At 36.2% G+C, this 19,957-nt stretch overlaps 1 protein-coding gene across 5 annotated transcripts in view; it reads right to left on the bottom strand.

The window, feature by feature from the left end:
- Positions 1–19,957, bottom strand: part of LOC133523806 (tyrosine-protein phosphatase Lar) — a 701,140-nt gene that overhangs the window by 180,848 nt on the left and 500,335 nt on the right. For 4 of the 5 annotated variants that reach the window (XM_061859541.1, XM_061859540.1, XM_061859544.1 and 1 more), the window contains exon 6: positions 271–465. The exons of the other annotated variant lie outside the window; for it this stretch is intronic. In XM_061859541.1, the coding sequence (XP_061715525.1) occupies positions 271–465 (195 nt within the window). The remainder of the gene's footprint in view (positions 1–270; positions 466–19,957) is intronic. 5 annotated transcript variants of the gene reach the window in all.

Below are 19,957 nucleotides of genomic sequence, written 5' to 3' on the forward strand. Positions count from 1 at the left end.
TTTAAATACCAACGCTTAGTTTGTAAACCATGTTCAAATAGTGTATAATATACTACAAGTAGTTAGGTATGTAATGCATTACATCCAAACAAACCACCAACAACCAAATACCATATAGTTATAGTTATTAACCAAATATCAAAACCAGAGAAAAAATCACGAAAAACAACCAAGTAACAGTTGTGTTCAGAAAACTGGGTCACAGATAATACACATCACCATTTGCAGAACAGCTTCTGAAACAGACTAAAATCTTGTTAGTCAACTTACGGGTCAAATATCGGATATAAATGTTGCCAGAATCGTTGACAGGCGGCAGAGGGGGTATTATTATAGGCCTCTCTTCTGTAGGTAGCTGGGTCGGCAGGCTTGGTAGATTCGGTAGGTTCGGGAGATTTGGTATATTTGGTAGATTCTGTAGGTACACTTCCGGAGGTTCGGTTTCTTCAAGTTCTTCCGTTTCGTCTGTTTGGAAATAGTTATCGTTTGAACGCGAGCGGTCGTCGTATTTTTGTTTTTAGGTTTTGTTTTTGGTTTCGATTTTAACTTATATCTAATAACTTACACAACTTTATATCCTAATTCTATATCTATTCAAAGTCAATTATAAACATCTTGATATACATTGCCTTTGGATTTACAATATAAATGTTAAAGTATTTTGCTCTCATTCCACATCATTAGGTATTCAAAGAGGATAATTTTTGAACAAACTATTATAGTATCTTAATTTTCAATCAGTAAAGTTAGCGGCTCTATGGTAATAGTTTAATATGAGGCCCGGGTATAGCACAGTAAACAGGTTACTGTCAGTAGGGAACTTTATAAAATATATTTTAGTTATAATTATTCAAGCTGATGACAGTTTAAATGATTATGCATGATCATAGGAGTAGTTTTATCAAGGTCGTTACAATCCTGCAAAAGTAGGAGAGCTGTCTTCTAGAGCGAAACTGCAAAACCTAACGTAATAGTGCCCTAGTGCGGTAACAAGCACTACCGAAAACGTTGCACAATATTTCCTACTTTCCACACTTGTATCGTAATGTACTATTTCAGTAGTAGGCACAACAAATAGTTGTCCCCTGCTATTACATGCCTGCCAGCAGAACCGTCAGTGTAAAATTTTAGGAATTGTATTCAGAAATACTCCCCTTAATAATTAGCCCCTTCAAGATTATTTTAAGGCAGCAATTTCTGCAGAAACAGGAGCCAATGACTGTACTTCAAAAGTTTCATAACGTTTAATCATATTTATTTTATTCGATAGTTTACTGAGGTAAAATGAATATCAGAATTCAGATATCTGACTGTGAGCTTGCAAATCTTGGAAAAAGGCGCAAAATTCAAAAGTTGCGTTGTAGATTCGAGTCTACAATTTTAAAATTTTACCGCATTTTTCGACTGAGAAAAGCTGTCTTGCCAGATTGACCTGTGGCTAGTTTTACATAAAATTTTACTAAGAAATTCCCTTTACCGACTGCACCTAGCTCATACACTGTGTCCACGTTCATTTATTAAAAGGGTTGGGCAACAAAACTGCCGTATGCAACAATTAGTCAGGCACCATAGCTTTCAACTTTTTGCTCGGCCCGGCGAAACCGGTACAAAAGCTGTGAAACTCGATACATCGAAATTTGTGCGCTTGTTTACAGAGTGGGCCCGAATGAGCGGACAAACTTTACCTAGATTTTTTTTATACTACATCGGTGGCAAACAAGCATACGGCCCGCCTGATGTTGAGCAGTCTCCGTAGCCTATGGACGCCTGCAACTCCAGAGGATGAGGATGAGATTTTGATATTTTCAATTTTTTTGTCAGATTTCAATAAAATTTTGTGGATAGTTAGAGTTCCCTATTCTGTACATACCTACTAAAGGCCATTTCACTGTACTTATATGATAAAAATCTTTCACTGAGTTACGAAAACGTATGGTAGTTACGTATCTTGACGGATTTTTTTTTGTCACAAATCGGGTTTTCGTTTTTATTCCACTCGAAATGAGAAACTGTTCAAACAAGCCAAATTTCATCCAAATCGAATGAGAAATAAAAATCGATAACAGCATAAAAATGGGTAATAATTGGACTTTACAAAGTTATATGACAAAATACGTAGGTGTACAAGCGAAAAACGCTTTATAAGAATTGAATATTCTTTTTGATTAAAAACAGTTACATAACTAGATCTTTGTTTACAAAAAAAAATGTCATAAAATCTACGTGGTATCGATCCACTCTCCAGATCGACTCACAAATGTCACTAATAATAGTTGTCACTAAGATATTTTTGTAGATAGTGTTACCCGAAGTTTTATTGAAAAAGATTATGAATGACATTAAATTATTATGGCAACAAATGCTTAATCAATCAAATTAACAAAGCAAAATTGGGCCTAGGATGATGTGTCATCGTTAACGATTAGTGCTGCCAGGAATACCTATATAGTTAATATCTGTCAGGTTAAAGTCGGAACTAACCGTGCATGGCATTTGAAAAGACAAAGCGTGGCAATGTCCACTTTCTATGAAAATATGACCTTTATAATGACACTCACTCACTATGTTCAGTTCAAATCAATGCAAAGTTAGCTTAGATGGATTCTATGGGCTCCCACGGTGTATATAAAACTCGTGGCTGTTACTTCGTTCTACAGAAACCATAAATCATCTATTGTTATTGAGAAAAAAAACTCGATATCTGGTGGAGTGTCTGTGCAATAAATAAACATCGGGCATATCGATTATAAAAAGATTTATATCTACTTCTTTGACGTGCATACTATCATCACTCATATCGTCTATTGTGGTCGTGTATATGATTTTGTGAAAGAATATCGGATCTAAATGTAAGGAAACATGTAAATGTAAGTTATTTTGATTGGTAGTGAACTGATAACAAAAGCATAAAATAATGGAAGATTCTGTTTTGTACAGTCGCCAATAGATATATCGGAGCGGACATGGTGCTCAAAAATATCTGAGCACGCAAATTAACGTCCTAATGATAGTGACACATGTTTGTGAACACCTCTAATATATCTGATGGCGAATGTACCTAGGCCTAGGGTAAACTATTTATACCCATATATTATGTGGAATCTTATTTATAGGTAGCATTTTCCTACAAAATAGACACAAATTATTCGGCTTGAAAGGAGAAATAATTGGGTAGTTTAAACCTATATTGCAGCAGTTATAAACGACATTGAAATTATTTAATATGGTCCGCCTATTGAAGAATTGTTGGTATTATATCGAGCTCCTTTTAACTGTTATAGAAAAGATAAAAAAAAAACCGTATATCTTGCCAAGACGTAAAAGAAAAATCTGGGAAACTTCATCAACTTCAGACAACGTTCGGTAGCTTAGTTGGTCGTGAGTTCATGTCCGCTGCAAATAATATAATATTCATTAATTAGTAATGTTTAACTAAAATCTGTAGTAGTATCCGATCTTTGCGCGTGTTTATACCTAGCTAAGCTTTTTTTTATTTCTATATGTATTGAAAACTACATTTACAAGACTCACGATCCATATATTCATAAAACCTTTCACATCGGGAACGTATTCAATTACCATATTGTAAAGGTTTTTCTTAATAAAATAAACAAATACTCGCATATTGGCAAGCAATAATAAAATTACAGGTATTCGGAGATTCTCATATAAAACGACACCTTTTACGCTTCCCCCTTTTGATAAAAACGCACAGACGGAATATATTTGAAGCTTATGTATTTCGATATAAGGAATTTATACTGAAATACCAGTATGATTATTAATACAAGTGCGAGCTCTTCGAATAAGTAGGGTGGGAGCTAAAATATCCGGGATTAAAAAAGACCATTATTAAATCCGTGTGGGTCCAATTGAGATTTGCATAGGGTTAGGGTTATGAGGGTTAAATAATAAATAAATAATAACTTTATTGTACATAAAAAAGCACGTTACATAAAGAACACAGTACACTAGACTTTGTATTAACATGACAGTATGGAGTGGTCAAACTATCGACCCCTAAACTTGGTAACCACCTGAGCCTTAGGGGCTAGAGTTCGTGCAAATTCGATGTCGTGAAAATATGTTTAAATAAGGTTGATGACCGGTCTGGCCTAGTGGGTAGTGACCCCGCCTATGAAGTCAATGGTTCGATTCCCGGTAAGGGCATTTATTGGTGTGATGAGCACGTTTGATTGGGTGTTTTATATATATTTGTCTTTGTATATTAAAATAAATAAATAAATATTATAGGACATTATTACACAAATTGACTAAGTCCCACAGTAAGCTCAATAAGGCTTGTGTTGAGGGTACTTAGACAACGATATATATAATATATAAATATTTATAAATACTTAAATACATAGAAAACACCCATGACTCAGGAACAAATATCCATGCTCATCACACGAATAAATGCCCTTACCAGGATTTGAACCCGGGACCATCAGCTTCGTAGGCAGGGTCACTACCCACTAGGCCTAACCGGTCGTCAAATATTATGCAATTATGTATATCGTTGTCTGTACCCACAATACAAGCCTTCTTGAGCTTACTGTGGAACCTGGTCAATCTGTATAAGAATGCCGTAGAATTTTTATTTATATATCAAATGAAAAAACGAAATATCCTGAAATGTTCTGGATGGTCAATTTTTAACTCGCCGCCATATGCCGTTGCTACCTTCCTCCTCAGATGAGCTCCAAAACTTTTATCTAGATTCTAATGGTTAGTAAAGCTGTTTAAAAAATTTGACGCTAGCCAAGTAATTATAAAGTTGTAATGATAATTTGTAATATTTACTACATTTAAAAATAATTTTCATGTTTTTCACGTTTCAACACAGCAATCAATAATAAATTCATAATAAAGAATAATTCTAATTTAATATACAACTCAAATCAATCAAACGACAGGAAAACGGGATCACATTTTATCTACACTTAACTGTACGTAAATGAATGGTGTTTTATTCAGGTGCGTAGACAAGATGCCAATCGTTAACACTCCGTAGCGAACGAAATGCAACTGTCTCTGTCGCACTAATATGGATGAGTGATAGAGAGAGATAACTACGCTACGTTACGGAGCGTGAACGGTTGGCAACTTGTCCACACACCCTGAAACATAAAAATTCAGCGTTAAATTATGAAATCCATAAGGACCTTACATTTTATTAGGCGCCAGGCATAAGCTCATTGAAGGGTTTCCAAAACAAATTAAACTAAAATCAATCTTAACCACTCCACATAAGAGCGATAACGATCATAACATGCCACCGTCTACTAACACTAAATGAATGGCATTCGAGACTAGACAAAAAGGTTAAAAATAAAGAAAGCAGTGTAACCAATTTAAATTTGCGGTCGGAACTTACAACCGTGATCTACTTTCGTGTGTAATCCTATGACTTTTGAGACGCTTCTTAATTTCGCGGACGGCAGCAGTGAACTTGGCGGCATTATAACAATGGCCGCTAAACAAAGCGGATTTCCCTCAAAGGAGCTTTGGTGTGAAAAAAAAAGAAGAGCGGGAAATCGAAAAGCAACAAACGTACATTTTTCTGTAATGCCCGGGAAGTGGGTTCACAGGAAATATTACGTTTTTAATTGGGTAGCTTCGTTTATGAAAGATATTAAAAGGACAATAATTGGCAGTTGTTTATTTATAATCAGATTATCACATAAGACGCGTCTGATGGGCAAAGATTTATTCCAAAAATCTCTACAACTTAAGCTGTCCTTCAACGGATACAAAAAAAAATACCATAACTATACCTTTTAAACCTGATATTTCACATATGTTTGTTAGAAATAGATAAAATGTATTTCAGCAATATAGTAATGTGTAAAATAAATAAAGAGTAAGCATGGGTAGATATATGCTTAACAGTGTAGTGTAAGAGCAGTTATTTTTTTTAAATACCATTTAACGCTATCTTTTATAAAATTAAACGCTTTTTATTAAATTAGACGACCGGTCTGGCCTAGTCGGTAGTGACCCTGCCTGTGAAGCCGATGGTCCTGGGTTCAAATCCCGGTAAGGTCATTTATTTGTGTGATGAGCATAAATATATGTTCCTGAGTCATGAGTGTTTTCTATGTATTTGTATATTATGTATATCGTTGTCTAAGTACCCACATCACAAGGCTTATTGAGCTTACTGTGGGGGCTTAGTCAATTTGTGTGAGTGTCCTATAATATTTATTTATTTATAGTATACAAAACTTTAAATTCGCTAAGCGAGACAATCAATAAATAAAATGAAGTCGAAAATGACGTCAAAACTGGCCACTTTAACATGCCCATCAACCAATCAACGCAGATGGCGTACCATAAACGCGCGCGCACACCTTCGCGATATTTCACGACACACCCGACACACGTAAACAAATCGCTTTTCTATCGCTCTTGCGGGAGTTATCGCCCGCTCCAGGTTAATAGTAGACATTAATATCAAACGCCGCGTGCTGCATTGTTTACAGATCTCCGTATTACCATGAAGCATTTTTCTCGTCGCTGGCGGCCATTTTTTTTAAAGGCCCCGTGGTTAAAACTGCAACACACTTTCACGTAACCTGGAACTTATTGAATCGCTTTAAGGCTCATAATCCTAGATATTTACACTGTGCTTTTTTCATTATATTGCCGCACTCGTGTGTTTTCTAGTTAAGATTGTAACTAATTGCTAATAATAGGTATGAATAGGGAGACGGAGCCGGGCCGCCAGGGACTGGGTCGAGAGGCCGGCAGGCGGTATGACAGATTTTAGACTTTTACTAACTGTTGTAACAATTAAAATTAATCAATATGAAAGTTTTTTTTTCTTCACAAGTCACAAACAGTCTAGTACCTATACTCTATCCCCCTTATTCATAAACGTCTACTAAAGTTGACAAGCCGCTATTATTCGTTTGTCTCTTTCCGACCTATTGGTATGATGGAAAGGGACAGACGATTATTAGCGGCTTGTCAACTTTATTAGACGTTTATGAATAAGGGGGTATATCTTTATGTATTTAAATAAAAGTAAATAAAATCTACCCTCAAATGGCTCCTTAATCCAGTTGAGGGTAGATGAAAATACATGATCAAATAATGTAGGTTAAAATCAGGTCGTACAATGATAGATCCAGGCGGTTTTCTGACCTCCTAATAAACCATCACGTGACTGCCCCTATAAGAATGTTCTACTTCCCCTAAATAGGTCGACGGCATAAAAAATATTTCATACATGAGGGATTGCCTTATAAATCAACGTATAAGTAACTATTCTTCAAGGCCATTAAGCAGAAACGATGCGCTTATTCTACTCAATTTCCTGAGACGATCGGCAGCCGCTTTTTTTAGGAATCAGATATTTGGATCATGGACTGCCTCCAATAGACTGCGCATTATGGAGCGTCATAGGTGTACAAAGGCGCTCTGAATATTTTTTTACCCTTTTGATACTCATTTTATTTCAAAGTTTGTACCCTCAAAAACAAACCATATTACACTAGAAATCATTCATCATTTGATTGTAATGGCATCGTTACTGTTAATTTTGACGAAAGTTTTAGGTATAGTACACAGTTCGCAGAATAAGCAGTTGGGCCAAGCAAAGATTTTAAATAAAACTAAAAGTGATTATTCACAATAGAAAAGGACGCCTGTAGGCGGATAAGGATACAATCAGCAAATAAATCTTCATAGTCCTATGTTTCGGTTTATTCATCCACCAAAAACGGTGTCTCCTCAATGTTACACCATAAATCGTCTGCAATAGACGCAAAGGTGATGATTTGATTTAGTGACCTATAACCCAGTTGCGCTTCCAAAATTAACATACGTCCCGATTCTAACTTTAAGTTACGTCAAACATTTGCTAAATATTCGATATGGATTAGATATGTCAGTGTCAAAACTGGCGTTTCAAATAAAAACTATCACTTTTGACATTGACTTTGACATGACATTTCCAATTCATATAGTAATTTTAGGAGATTTTTGACGTATGTTAAAGTTCGAATTGGGCCGATAGTATAGGATGATGTGATGATAGCGAGTAGTCTTACATGGGCCATTTTATTTAAAGTTATACGTACACTACACTTTTTTTTCAATTTTTGGAATTTCCAGGTTATTTCTACTCAGAATCACGGGCTCTTTCGATCCTAATAGGAGAAAAAGTGTCCCAAACTGTCTATATATTTTTCTTCCCTTCCATTTAGCTACCGTCATAAAAAGTATATGAAAAGTGGTAACGATTGGAAATATAATCCTTGGTACACTTTTGCTTATAATAAAGAGTAAATACTACATAAAATATTTCATATAAAAAAGTGTAGTGTACAACTTAAAGCCTTTTTAAGGCAGAGGGAATATATTTCACACCTGATTTTGAACTTTATTTCAAAGTGATAGTCAGTTTTGAATATTTCACAACACTCTTATGAATCGTAAAGAGTTAAATGGCCCACATGCTCCATCTAAGGCCCAAGCGATCTGTGTATATATTAGAATTCGAGGGGGCGTCTTGTTTGCGCGGGGCGGAGGGGGAAGCCTAATATTACAGGCGAATGTTCCGTCTTTGTTTTATTAACGGAAAAATCTTCAATATTAAGGTAGCTGAGAGAGTCGCTAAGTGGTAGGGTTTCTTTGCGTATTAACATACCCCGGGGGGTTTTGGATACGGCAATGATTTTTCGTAGGTAGTTGTAACTTTGTTGGTCGATACCATCGTATGAATTAATAGACAGATAGATAGAATACTCTTTAAAAGATACAGAGGGCCTACTGCGAACGACGTTAGACGTGTTGCCTCCCTGTTACAATTACGTGCGAATTTACAAGTGCGACAGAGAGGCAACACGTCGAACGTGGTTCGCGGTAGGCCCTCAGCTTAAAGAAAACTATTGATTAATGATAGTGGCAGACAACAGGCGGTCTTATCGCTAAAGAGCGATCTTTTCCAACTTTGGGTAGCGGAAACAAAACAATTAATCAAAAAGAGTAGGTGTCGCATAAAAAACGTTATGAAACTTTCATACACACAGTTTAGGTAAATAAACATAGACATATAAGAAATTACAAATAGACACATATAATAAATATATAAGACACAAACCAAAACATACCAACATATAACAGCAACATATCAACCACAGAGTAAAAAATAACTATGTATTTCAAACAGTAAGGGAGAGATAGGTAATTTTCTTCAAGTAGTTTTTTGAATACAGCAAGAGATTGAGCGCGCCTAATGTTCGGAGGTAAAGAGTTCCAGAGTCGAACTGCTTGAAAGGTTAATAATAGGTAGTAAGCTCCAAACGTGCTTAGAAATGGTAAAATATTTTCTGTGTTTACATTTTCTACCCATTTTTTGGCTTGTTTTAAACATTCCCGCACCCAAAACCCGGTGTATAAGTATACTTAAAAAATACGCTAGGGCAGAAAGGGCTTTTTTGGCATACTTGTCTCATGTACATAGGTATCGTTAGGTAAGGTGATATTGAAGTGCTGATAAAATACTCGGATTTTGGCACGTCTTGGTTCAAGTCTCCCACCTGGGCAAGTTTCCCCGACTGCCCCTATAGACCTCGCTAAACCTATTTCATCAGACATGTTATCGTGATTTTTTTCCATCGAGCCAACTTTAACCTTTTAGGGTAACGATAAGATGAAAGATAGAACTAGAATAGAAGAGTAACATAGGAAAGGCAAAATATCCGATCATTTTGGAGGAGCAATATTTAAAAAACCTGTATTCCGTGTGAATTTTTTATGGCCGTTGATTCAAATGGGCACGAATTCGATATAGAAAGTACAATACTGCATTAGCCCCCTCGTCATTTCTTTGACATTTCTTGCCAGACATTATAAAACTTAAGTTCCATCAACTCATCTTCTGTGGGAGAGTTCTCGGAAGCTATAAGAAGCTTTCAGCGCTATAATCGCACCGTCATAGTAACTGCCATTGACTAACCCTTATAGACTCAGAACCATAAACTTTGTTTCTTTTGTGGCCCTGGATACACATTGTTCGAAGTAAAAAAAAAGTCATTTATCGTCGCTAAAAATAAATAAATACAGCAACGAATAAACAAAAAAAAGACACAAGTACAATAGGGACAATAGGGCGTAAGTCCAAATAGAGCTAGGGTTGTTGACTGTATTGTGCGAAAAAAAAATTATAAATATATTTTACATCGTGAATGACTAGCCTAAAGCTGTTCTCCACTCAGTGTTGGCGGTGGGTAAGCGGAAGAACGGTGGTCAGCAACAAGGACGTGCTCAAATGGCATCTAAGCGCCTGCGCCATCGATCGTTTATTATTATTGTAGTTTGTGGGCCTTTGAGTGCCACGTCGACCAGGCATTGATCTATTGTGACAGCCCTTTAAAGTTCATTACTGACGCCCGTTGAATCCAGGAAATTCCAGATTCTTTGGGCCGTAATGTTCTGTACTTCATAGGGTTGCAATACGTGCCGCCCTAAGTGGGTACCCTGAGCGTTGGGAGGAGCTTGCTGGAAGGAGGTCTTCTTGGCGTTCCACTATCCATAACGGTGTCAAAACATTTGAAGATAACCGCCTCTCCAGCCTAGATGCCAGATAAAACGCCAGTTACGGAAAGAGAGACTAGCTAGACCTAGAGAGCTCTCCTACGTGTACACTTTCAACGCAGCTGGCCAACTTTATTGTCACGCGTGCAATAGAGTAGGTATTTAAGAGCAAGTTCGGCCTGGCCAGCCACATTAGGGCTCACGCTAGACAACGTTCACAATGTTTAATTTGGGTCACCGTTGTTGAAAAAAAATATAGGACATTATAAATTATAATACCCTATTTTTTTTTTACAATTTTTTGCTGGCTTAGATTCAAGTGATCTGTGAAACGTGCACTCTATATTTCCCACAATAAAACCTACATTGTACCCACGCTCATCATTATCTCATTCGGTTGGCAGGTGCAGCCATAAACCTTCTTAATATTGCTTCTAAGTGCACTTGAGCCATGTGAAGTTTTGAGTGCAGCTAATGTTTAAGAGTGTAACGTTAAAGTTTGATGCGTTTGTGGAATATTGAATAACGGGCCAATTCGAGTTTGAGTTATTCGATCTCATACCAATATGATACCGATATGTCAGTGGCCAAAGAGACATTTCCTCAACCAAAAATGTCACTTCTGACACTGACAGATCAGTATCGTATTGGAATGAGATCGAATAACTAAAACTCGAATTGGCCTGTAAGGCGTCAGAAACGATATTACATTTGTTATAATAAAAGCTAAAGACATTGCATGCGACATAAACATCATACCACTACTGTGGGAATATACTATGAATATCTTTACAAAAATCCAAAAAATGAGCGCCAAAGTTTTGCATACATAAATTCTACTCGCTTTATTTTCTTTGTATAACAATTTTTAGCCACGAAGACAGGTATCGAACATAGATATATGTTACGTAAATGTCCATGTCAAGTTTCATGAAATTTAAGCATGTCATATTTAAATGAGAGCGTAACTTCGATTTTTACGCTCTCATACATTCATACATAGACTGCTAAAATCATAAGCCTTCCCAGTAAAAATTAACTAAGCCATCATCCATTAATTACGTCACACAAAATCTCTTTGACATTTCGGAGTTTTGGCCGAAGGGTGTCAAGTTTCGGCGGTTCCGCGGCCGGCTCCCTGATACAGCGGCGTCCGAAATGCATCGCAGCCATAGTGTGTGTTTTAATTTTTTTGATATATTGTATAATATGTATGCTATTTTTCTTTTTTTTTTTCAAGAGAAAACTTAAGTGGTATGTATACATATTTTTTCGTCAAACTGTGGACAGTTTGTTGGCGAATAGTGCGCTCCAAAATAAGGCTAACAATGTTGTGTCATACCTACGCATACATTGTACAAACTTATTTTAGTAGGTGAGTACTGAGTGAAATGATTAATTTACAATGCTTACTTGTACCTACAAGTGACCCCAAGTGATACCTATCCAAACTTACACAACTATTTAGTTATCTATATATCTAAGAAATATAAGTACTATGTATCGATCATATTATCTAAGAGTATTGTTTTTAATCTTTCTTTAAAAATCTGTTTACTACTGGACTGCTCTATTGTTAGGCTTAGTTTGTTAAAAATCTTCGGTATAATGTATGTATTTACGAGTTCTTTGGCCAAAGTAGTTATTAGTGCTATATTCTACATATTTTCTTATTGTGCCTACCCTCAAGTTGCGTAACGGTTTGTTGCTAGTTTTAAGGTATTTATTGATGGGCCCATAGTTGCCTGAATATAAAGATTTTTCATTTAACATGTACTGTCACTTTTGGCATGACCCCTCCCCCCTGTTGCTGTAGCGTAATATGTGGACGACCGCTAAGCACTCACTAGCATAATATCGTCCGCATGCAATGTCACTAGAAAGTAAAACACGGCCGCTGTATAATTTAGTGAAGTATGCTTTTAGCCCGAGGATCTAAACCAGGCCCCTTTTGGCTAAATTCATTAAGGCTATATACACGCTTTTATATACTTATATACACGATTAATCTCCATCAGTGTGAGCGGCTTTTCACAAACGGCATCAAAAGTACCGTATCAGACAACTCTTCAAAAGCATTTACCGTTATCTAATAACTTGACAAAAATAGATATGTCTCTTCAAAGAACAATAAGACTATGTCAGATATTTTTGAACGGGAACTGTATTTATAACATTGTAAAAAATATTTCGATGCTGGCCATGAATAATATTTAAACTAAATTACATAACATACGGCACGATTCGGACTTTGAGATACGTCAAATATTAGGTCTAGATACGATATGGATCGGATATGTCAGTTTTAAAAGTGACGTTCCTTCAAGTAAAATCGTCACTTTTGACACTGACATATCCGTCTAGACCTAATATTTGACGTATAAAAGTTCGAATAAGGCCGTTAGTCATAAGAAAAGAATGGCAATCTTTATCACAAAACCAACTATTTCTAGAAGAAAACCATGATGTATGTAAAATGAGAGCATTTATAATACAACTATACTTACAAGCTAAACAACTTAAAACTATACTAATACATACAAAACATCAGTTAATAAACGGGCAGACGAAGAAACGACAGATTTCTTTGTAATTTAATTAAACCTCAGAAAAGTTCGTAAAAGACAGGAATACAAATTATCCGAGAATGAACTTTCTTTCGAATTTGCTTGATGTTCTACATTTGTGTCGTTATGAAGCAAAAGACGACTTATTTTGACTTGTCGTTAAGGCGCAACTGACACATTTGTCTACACAATAAGACATCGTCTTCATCGACAATGAACAAAAGTGTAGGTAGGTACCTATTGTCAGAAACGTCCCTTTTCTCACCAATGTATTGTTATCCATGCGGTTGTTATTACTTTATTGCGCTATCGTTGTTGCAAATGTATTCCTACCCACCTATTTATTCCTTTGATTTACATGAACTATATGGATTTTAAAAACTAAAAAGAAAACAGCGGGAGAACGGCCTACGCCCAAATATGTCTGTCATGAGAAAATTTGTTCGAGAATATAAAAATAGACAGAAAATAGAAATATCCAGACAGTAACCTTATTTCTGAGTATTAAAAACGTTTTCGTAAAATTAAGACATTTATTACAATTCACATCAAAGCACGAGTTTTACCGGAATTCCACCAAGTTTTATTCCATAATTTATTAGAGAATATCTGTATATCATTTCAACGACACGGTCTTAATACATATTATTAAATATGTAATTTATACATTCATCTGTACAGTAGAAGGATGGAACAACCTGAAACACCAACGAAAAGCAAAGTATTGTGATGATATCCTACGAAAAGCCACGTGACTATTCCCATACATTATCTGAGTTTCGAATGGCGTTTTCTGTCAATGATTGTCATCTTGGCTTGGCTTGCTTGGAATAGGCAATTTTTTTATCGGCATAGAAATCATTGGAATACCCTGTTTTCATATGCTACAATAATCGCTTGCTGTATTAAAACCCACACAAGTGGTATTAAAAAAGAGCTGAGAAGGTGCTATCTAGAAATGCCTTGAGGAGGAACTATAAACAACTAGTCCTTTAGTTATAATCATATAACTAGGTTATAATAGCCCAAATGTAAAAAAATGTACGGTTTTATCGTATTTTAACAAAGTAGCGTTCGGCGCTCGAGGTCACAAACTTGGATTATTCATTGAGCCAACATCATAATCATAAACAAGTCTGCAAAAAATCAGAACTACCGAATTTGACGCAAACGAACCCCGTTACAAAAGGCAACAAAGTTACTGGATAAGAAATATTAAGCAAGTGTAGTGATGTCAACTTACCACTTAAAATGCGTAACCATATAACAAAACAAAAGTACGTCAAGCACACAATATGACTATTTAACCAAATAAACTAACCGCTTTCGACGTGGTTCTTTATAAAACAAATACGAACATGCGGGGTGAGTATATTAAAACTTTCTTGTAGGCTGGGCCTATAAGTTATGATTTGTTACCTAAACTTTCATGTTAGGTACACATTGCTGGCGTAAAATTACAATGTTACGGTAACCGTGGTTGGCAAGTTTGATCAAGGTAAAGAGTTAGCTGTTGGATTATACATGGTTATTACTTTATAGTTAAGCCCTTAAATCCAGGAATTTAAAAGGAAGCAAAAGATTTGGCGCGCCGCGCGAATTTTGCGACGGAAGATTTGGTCATCGTGCTGGTTTTTACCATCATAATTGAATTGAAATGAATATATTCTGTTTAAACTTTGGGTCGTCAGATCCCTCGCCAATATCGCTAAGTGAGCATTTAAAAAGCGGCCAAGTGCGAGTCGGACTCGCCCATGAAGGGTTCCTTTATGACATATTAAAAAAAAACTACTTACTAGATCTCGTTCAACATTTTACCACTTTGGACACTCATTTTACCACTTTGGTAGTGTCTCTCGCGCAAACTATTCAGTTTTGAAAAAAATGATATTAGAAACCTCAATATCATTTTTGAAGACCTATCCATGGATACCCCACACGTATGGGTTTGATGAAAAAAGATTTTTTGAGTTTCAGTTCTAAGTATGGGGAACCCCCAAAATTTATTGTCTTTTTTTTCTATTTTTGTGTGAAAATCTTAATGCGGTTCATAGAATACATCCACCTACTAAGTTTGAACAGTACAGCTCTTATAGTTTCGGAAAAAAGTGGCTGTGACAGAATCGGACAGACAGACGGACATGACGAATCTATAAGGGTTCCGTTTTTTGCCATTTGGCTACGGAACCCTAAAAATGACACTTTCATTAATTTTCAATTTCTTCATATTTTTAGTATTCTAATCAGAATCACGAGCTGTTTCGATCCTAATGGAATAAAAAAATGTCCCAGAGTTTTTTTTCCCTTTGTGTTATATTTTGTATGGTGGGAACAAAAAGGAAACTTTGAAAAGTGTATGGAAAAATTGGGCCACTTTTTTTCTCCTATAAGGAGAAAAAATGCTCTCGATTCTGACTAGAAATAACACAAAAGTGACAAAAAAGGTAACAGGCAAAAAAAAAACTCAAGTGGCTATTTTATACTAAAATGATACTGCTATGCAACGTGGAAATTAAACACGATTTCGGGAAATTTTAGTCGTAATGTTCCAGGCTATCAAAATATTATATTCCAAAACACCAGTGACTTTAATTGTTTTTTTTTTCAAGTACACTAAGAAAAAAACCATTTAAAACAATTGAAATTGCATTAACGTTTAATGCTTTGAACAGTTCCATATGAGCCTATCGAACAAAACAGTAAATTTTACTGTTTCGGAAAGACAGTAAATTTTATTGTTTACAGTAGCTAAAGTTTTATCGTTTTTTCAATACTTAGAAATGTTCAAACAGTTAACGTTACTGTTTTGTTTTTTACTGTTTTTCATACATTTATTAATATTGTATAAAGCAAGATTAACTGAAAATCAATTTAATGTGTGCTCGATAGATCATATTTTTTTCAGTGTAGGCATAGCAAATCTAAATCCCAACGCAATCACCAAAGAGCAAGAGTAACGCATAATAGCGTTTCTCGTAAGTCGGCAAAGATGATGAAGCATGATTTATGGTGTACACTTGCTCATAATTAGATCAGAGGCACACGACACCAGGTGGTACAGAAAAAATACATCGTCTTATCTCAGGTTATGTTAAGGTATATATGGAGCCCCGGAAAATTATCCATGTGGGAGGGTTTAACTTTTTTAATCTAATTTAAATAACGCTAAAAACGATGACAGAAACGTTGGTCACTCAAGAGCCTCATGCGACTATTAAGCATATTGCGAGGTTTTGGGTTACGACAAACTGTAAAAACAGATACTAGTTTTACATTTCTAAGCACATTTATAGTTACTACTTACTTCTACTATCTACTTTTAATTATTTTACTCTACCAAGGTTCGGAAATCGGTAAAATTCCCAAAACGTTATCATGTACTTGGCGCAGAACCTATTAATTTTCGTTTTGCTCGAAAATCCGTTATTTTAGACAGCTTTTTATGAGAACAGTTCGTTAAATTAACCAATTTAGAGATATAAACCGGTTTCTTCCTAGGTCGGTGTCTATTTTTACGCGGCACACCACCAGGCCGACCTGTCATTTCGTTGCTCGTCGAATAAACCGTTTTTTTAGGTTACAATAAAGTTCTTAAAAAGTTCGGAAGAAAACCGAAATAAACCGGATTTTATATACCGGTTCCCAGCCTTGTACAGTACACGAAATATTTGTCGCACCTAAAATTCCGAAGTATGCTAATAAGCCTCTATCGAGGTTTTAGTAATAACTGTGTGAAGTGTCTTGACTCCCTCTAGTAGTAAGTATGGCGTGATTAGATCTTTGCAGAAGCTATGCTTAACGTTGTATCAGAATCCTAATCCAAACCCCTTTGTTTGTTCTCTTCTTCCCTTTTTTCTATATATTTGATCATAAATTTATATTCATACATTTCACGCCCACCAAAACATCAAATCGGTTACAGTAGGCACAATGTGCATCCAATTTTAAATCCACCACAGCGCGGGACCGTATTTGCACACGTCTGTTCAAATCGGCATCTATATCCGCGTATTTTTCGGCGCCCAAACTTTGACACCTTATTGCCTCTCATGCAATATGCATGCTGATACCCCCCCTAAGACAGCACCCCCCATAATTGGTGAAAATCAACCCGCCTCCTCCCATAACTTCGGCGGAAATTTTTCTTTTACCTCAACATCTTATCGCGACTTCTCTTTCTCTGAATTCTAGGCTATATTGTTAAGTAAATACAGTTGATTTTGAATTAAAGATTTAAAGGCGATAAGATCTAAGAAAAGTAAGCGGTCAAAATAACACGACCAAATCCTCTGGACTCTTGATACCATTGTAATGTAAGGAGTTCTAACTTCATCTTAAACTGGACTATTTCTATATCCTTTCCTATTACGCTCAGCAGTGTATCAACGCGTTAAATAAGATAAGCTCCCGGAGTCAACCTTTCTTGGTTATTGTATTGGAACTTGAAACTCTAACTGTAGTAATTTATTCATAACTGCTGCTTTGTTTCTTAGTAAGGTGTATTGTGCTGGTTCCGAGAATCTTCTCATTAACCCGTTTGATGTTGAAAGTTGTGCTTTAAATCTTTTATATCATAATTTGGAACGTACGTTTGCACGTTACATGTACACTACGTTCCTGTGTATTTTGCTAGCATTTACTACGCAAACTTTTTGTCCCGGAACTACATATTTCATAGGTTGTAAAGTAGACTAGTCTTCGTCGCAAGTGCCAAACGTTCTAAGAGTAAATTCGAAACTTAAGTCTGACAAATTCTAATATTGCTATTATTTTTCTTCCTCGCGTTGTCCTGGCATTTTGCCACGGCTCATGGGAGCCTGGGGTCCACTTGGAAACTAATCCCAAGAATTGGCGTAGGCACTAGTTTTACATTGTAAATTATAATTTGTCTTTCACCTTTTAGTGTTTGTTCCTTTTGTATTTTCATTCTTTAGCGGGAAGAGATCCCTTTTAAGGATAAGTTCGCCTTTGTGGATATTATTTTCATGTAATCCTGTTTATGTGTAATAAAGTGACATACTGACATATACATATGCATAAATGAGAAAATCGCTGATTTGCGATTGCTCCCATATGTTATGTGCACAATTTTGACAAATCAAAAGAATGCCTAAAAGATTTTTTCTAATCAGTTCATACATTCAGCATGCAGTAAAAATTCTGATGATCCATTTATAGAATCGTAATCAAAGTGGGGAAAAAGCCAGATTTCTTTATTTTTGTATAAAGCGTTGGCCTATTTGAAGGCCCAGCCATTTACAACATGTTTTCGCGTCAATAGAGTTTCCTCCTATTGTTCTAAGTCAGAATATGACACCAATTATGCCATAAACCGATAATCATTATTTAAATCACACCTTGTATACGAGTACCAGAATTCCAGATGAGACTTGAACCCATTTTATTAAAGAAGGTTCCAAAATTATTCTTACAGCACCCTTACTTCACGTAACGGTACCTATTACTAATGTCAGTACCAATTTTTTTTGGCACTTGGCACTTTTGCCTATAAATGGTTCAAGTCCACCCGTGCAAGTCTCCCGGACTCTCCTCACATTATTTTATAGCAAAAGCTGCCCTACCAGTTATCTGTAGTGAAATTTCTCTATTGAATACCTTTCCATCCGATGGGACAGACAAATTGTCTGCGGAATGAGCTTGACAATGATAAATTAATGTAGTCAAGCTATGTCAATATCTTACAGAAATATATCGCCTTTAAGATCGATCTTTATTATTTTCACACTTATCGTTTCACAAATAAGGAACACATTTGCGTGCATAATTCAAGTATTTCTGTTGCTACGGCCCTTTTCTATTAGACGTTAATGAAGGTTATTTTGAAGTGGGCATTTCCTCAGGATTCATCAAGATGGCCCAAGGGTTCGAATAAAGTATCAGAATACATCTATCAATTATCCTCCAATTGAGGGGGGATTTAAATCTTCTCGGGTCAGAGCTGTAGGGTTAGACCCGGTGTAGCTTTATTTGACGTTCATAAGCGCATTGTAATATGCCTACTTGAATAATAAAATATCTTTATCTTAGAATAGTACGCCACCAATCTCCACAAAATTTAACTGCGGTATGGATGCACCTTAACGGCATCCGCTAGATGGCGCGGTTGCACGGAGCGGGTAAGCGGGTTCATTCGCCGTACGTAGGTTCAGAAAGCGGAGTTTATGAAAAATGGTACCGCTTTTTTAGAAAACAATACGGTCACCAAAAATTTTACTAGCAATCTTGAGGAATTTCTCTAGGGACTTCAGCGATTCCAATCCTGTTTTTTTGAACTTCGATCGATACAAAAAATCACAAACATAGGTCTAAAACGCACTTTACAAATTTCTAATTGCTTAAATAAAATTATTTTTTTTAAATTAAATGATAACATGATATCCGCGGTCCCGAGCATGCACATCCATCTCGCTCACGCTGACGCTCAGTGAGAGGGAGAGAAGAACACGAACGAAAAATAGTACATATGAGCAACGACGCGTATGACGGATGTTACCTTCAATGGCACCCGCGTGCGCTCCGTGCACCCGCCCCCGCTATCGGACGCCCTCACAAATTGTTAAGTCAGAATCAGGATGCTTCGTCTCATGCCAAAGAACTTTGCGTCTCATATTTGAAAAGTACATTAAAACAGAACGTGAAGCACTAAAGTTGTTTATGTTTTTCGTGCCTGCAGTGAGTGTTGAAATAATACGGTTTATGGTAAGCAGGGAATCTTGTCGCAGCTTTATTCGGCATACATCTCACATTTACTTCTGTTTAGCTAGGCACTACCGCCGATAGACCGCGCATTTTGAAGCGTTTAGCCTTATTCTCACACTGCC

The sequence above is a fragment of the Cydia pomonella genome, chromosome 12 (genome assembly GCF_033807575.1).
Source record: "Cydia pomonella isolate Wapato2018A chromosome 12, ilCydPomo1, whole genome shotgun sequence".
In the NCBI taxonomy this organism is placed as follows: Eukaryota; Metazoa; Arthropoda; class Insecta; order Lepidoptera; family Tortricidae; genus Cydia; species Cydia pomonella.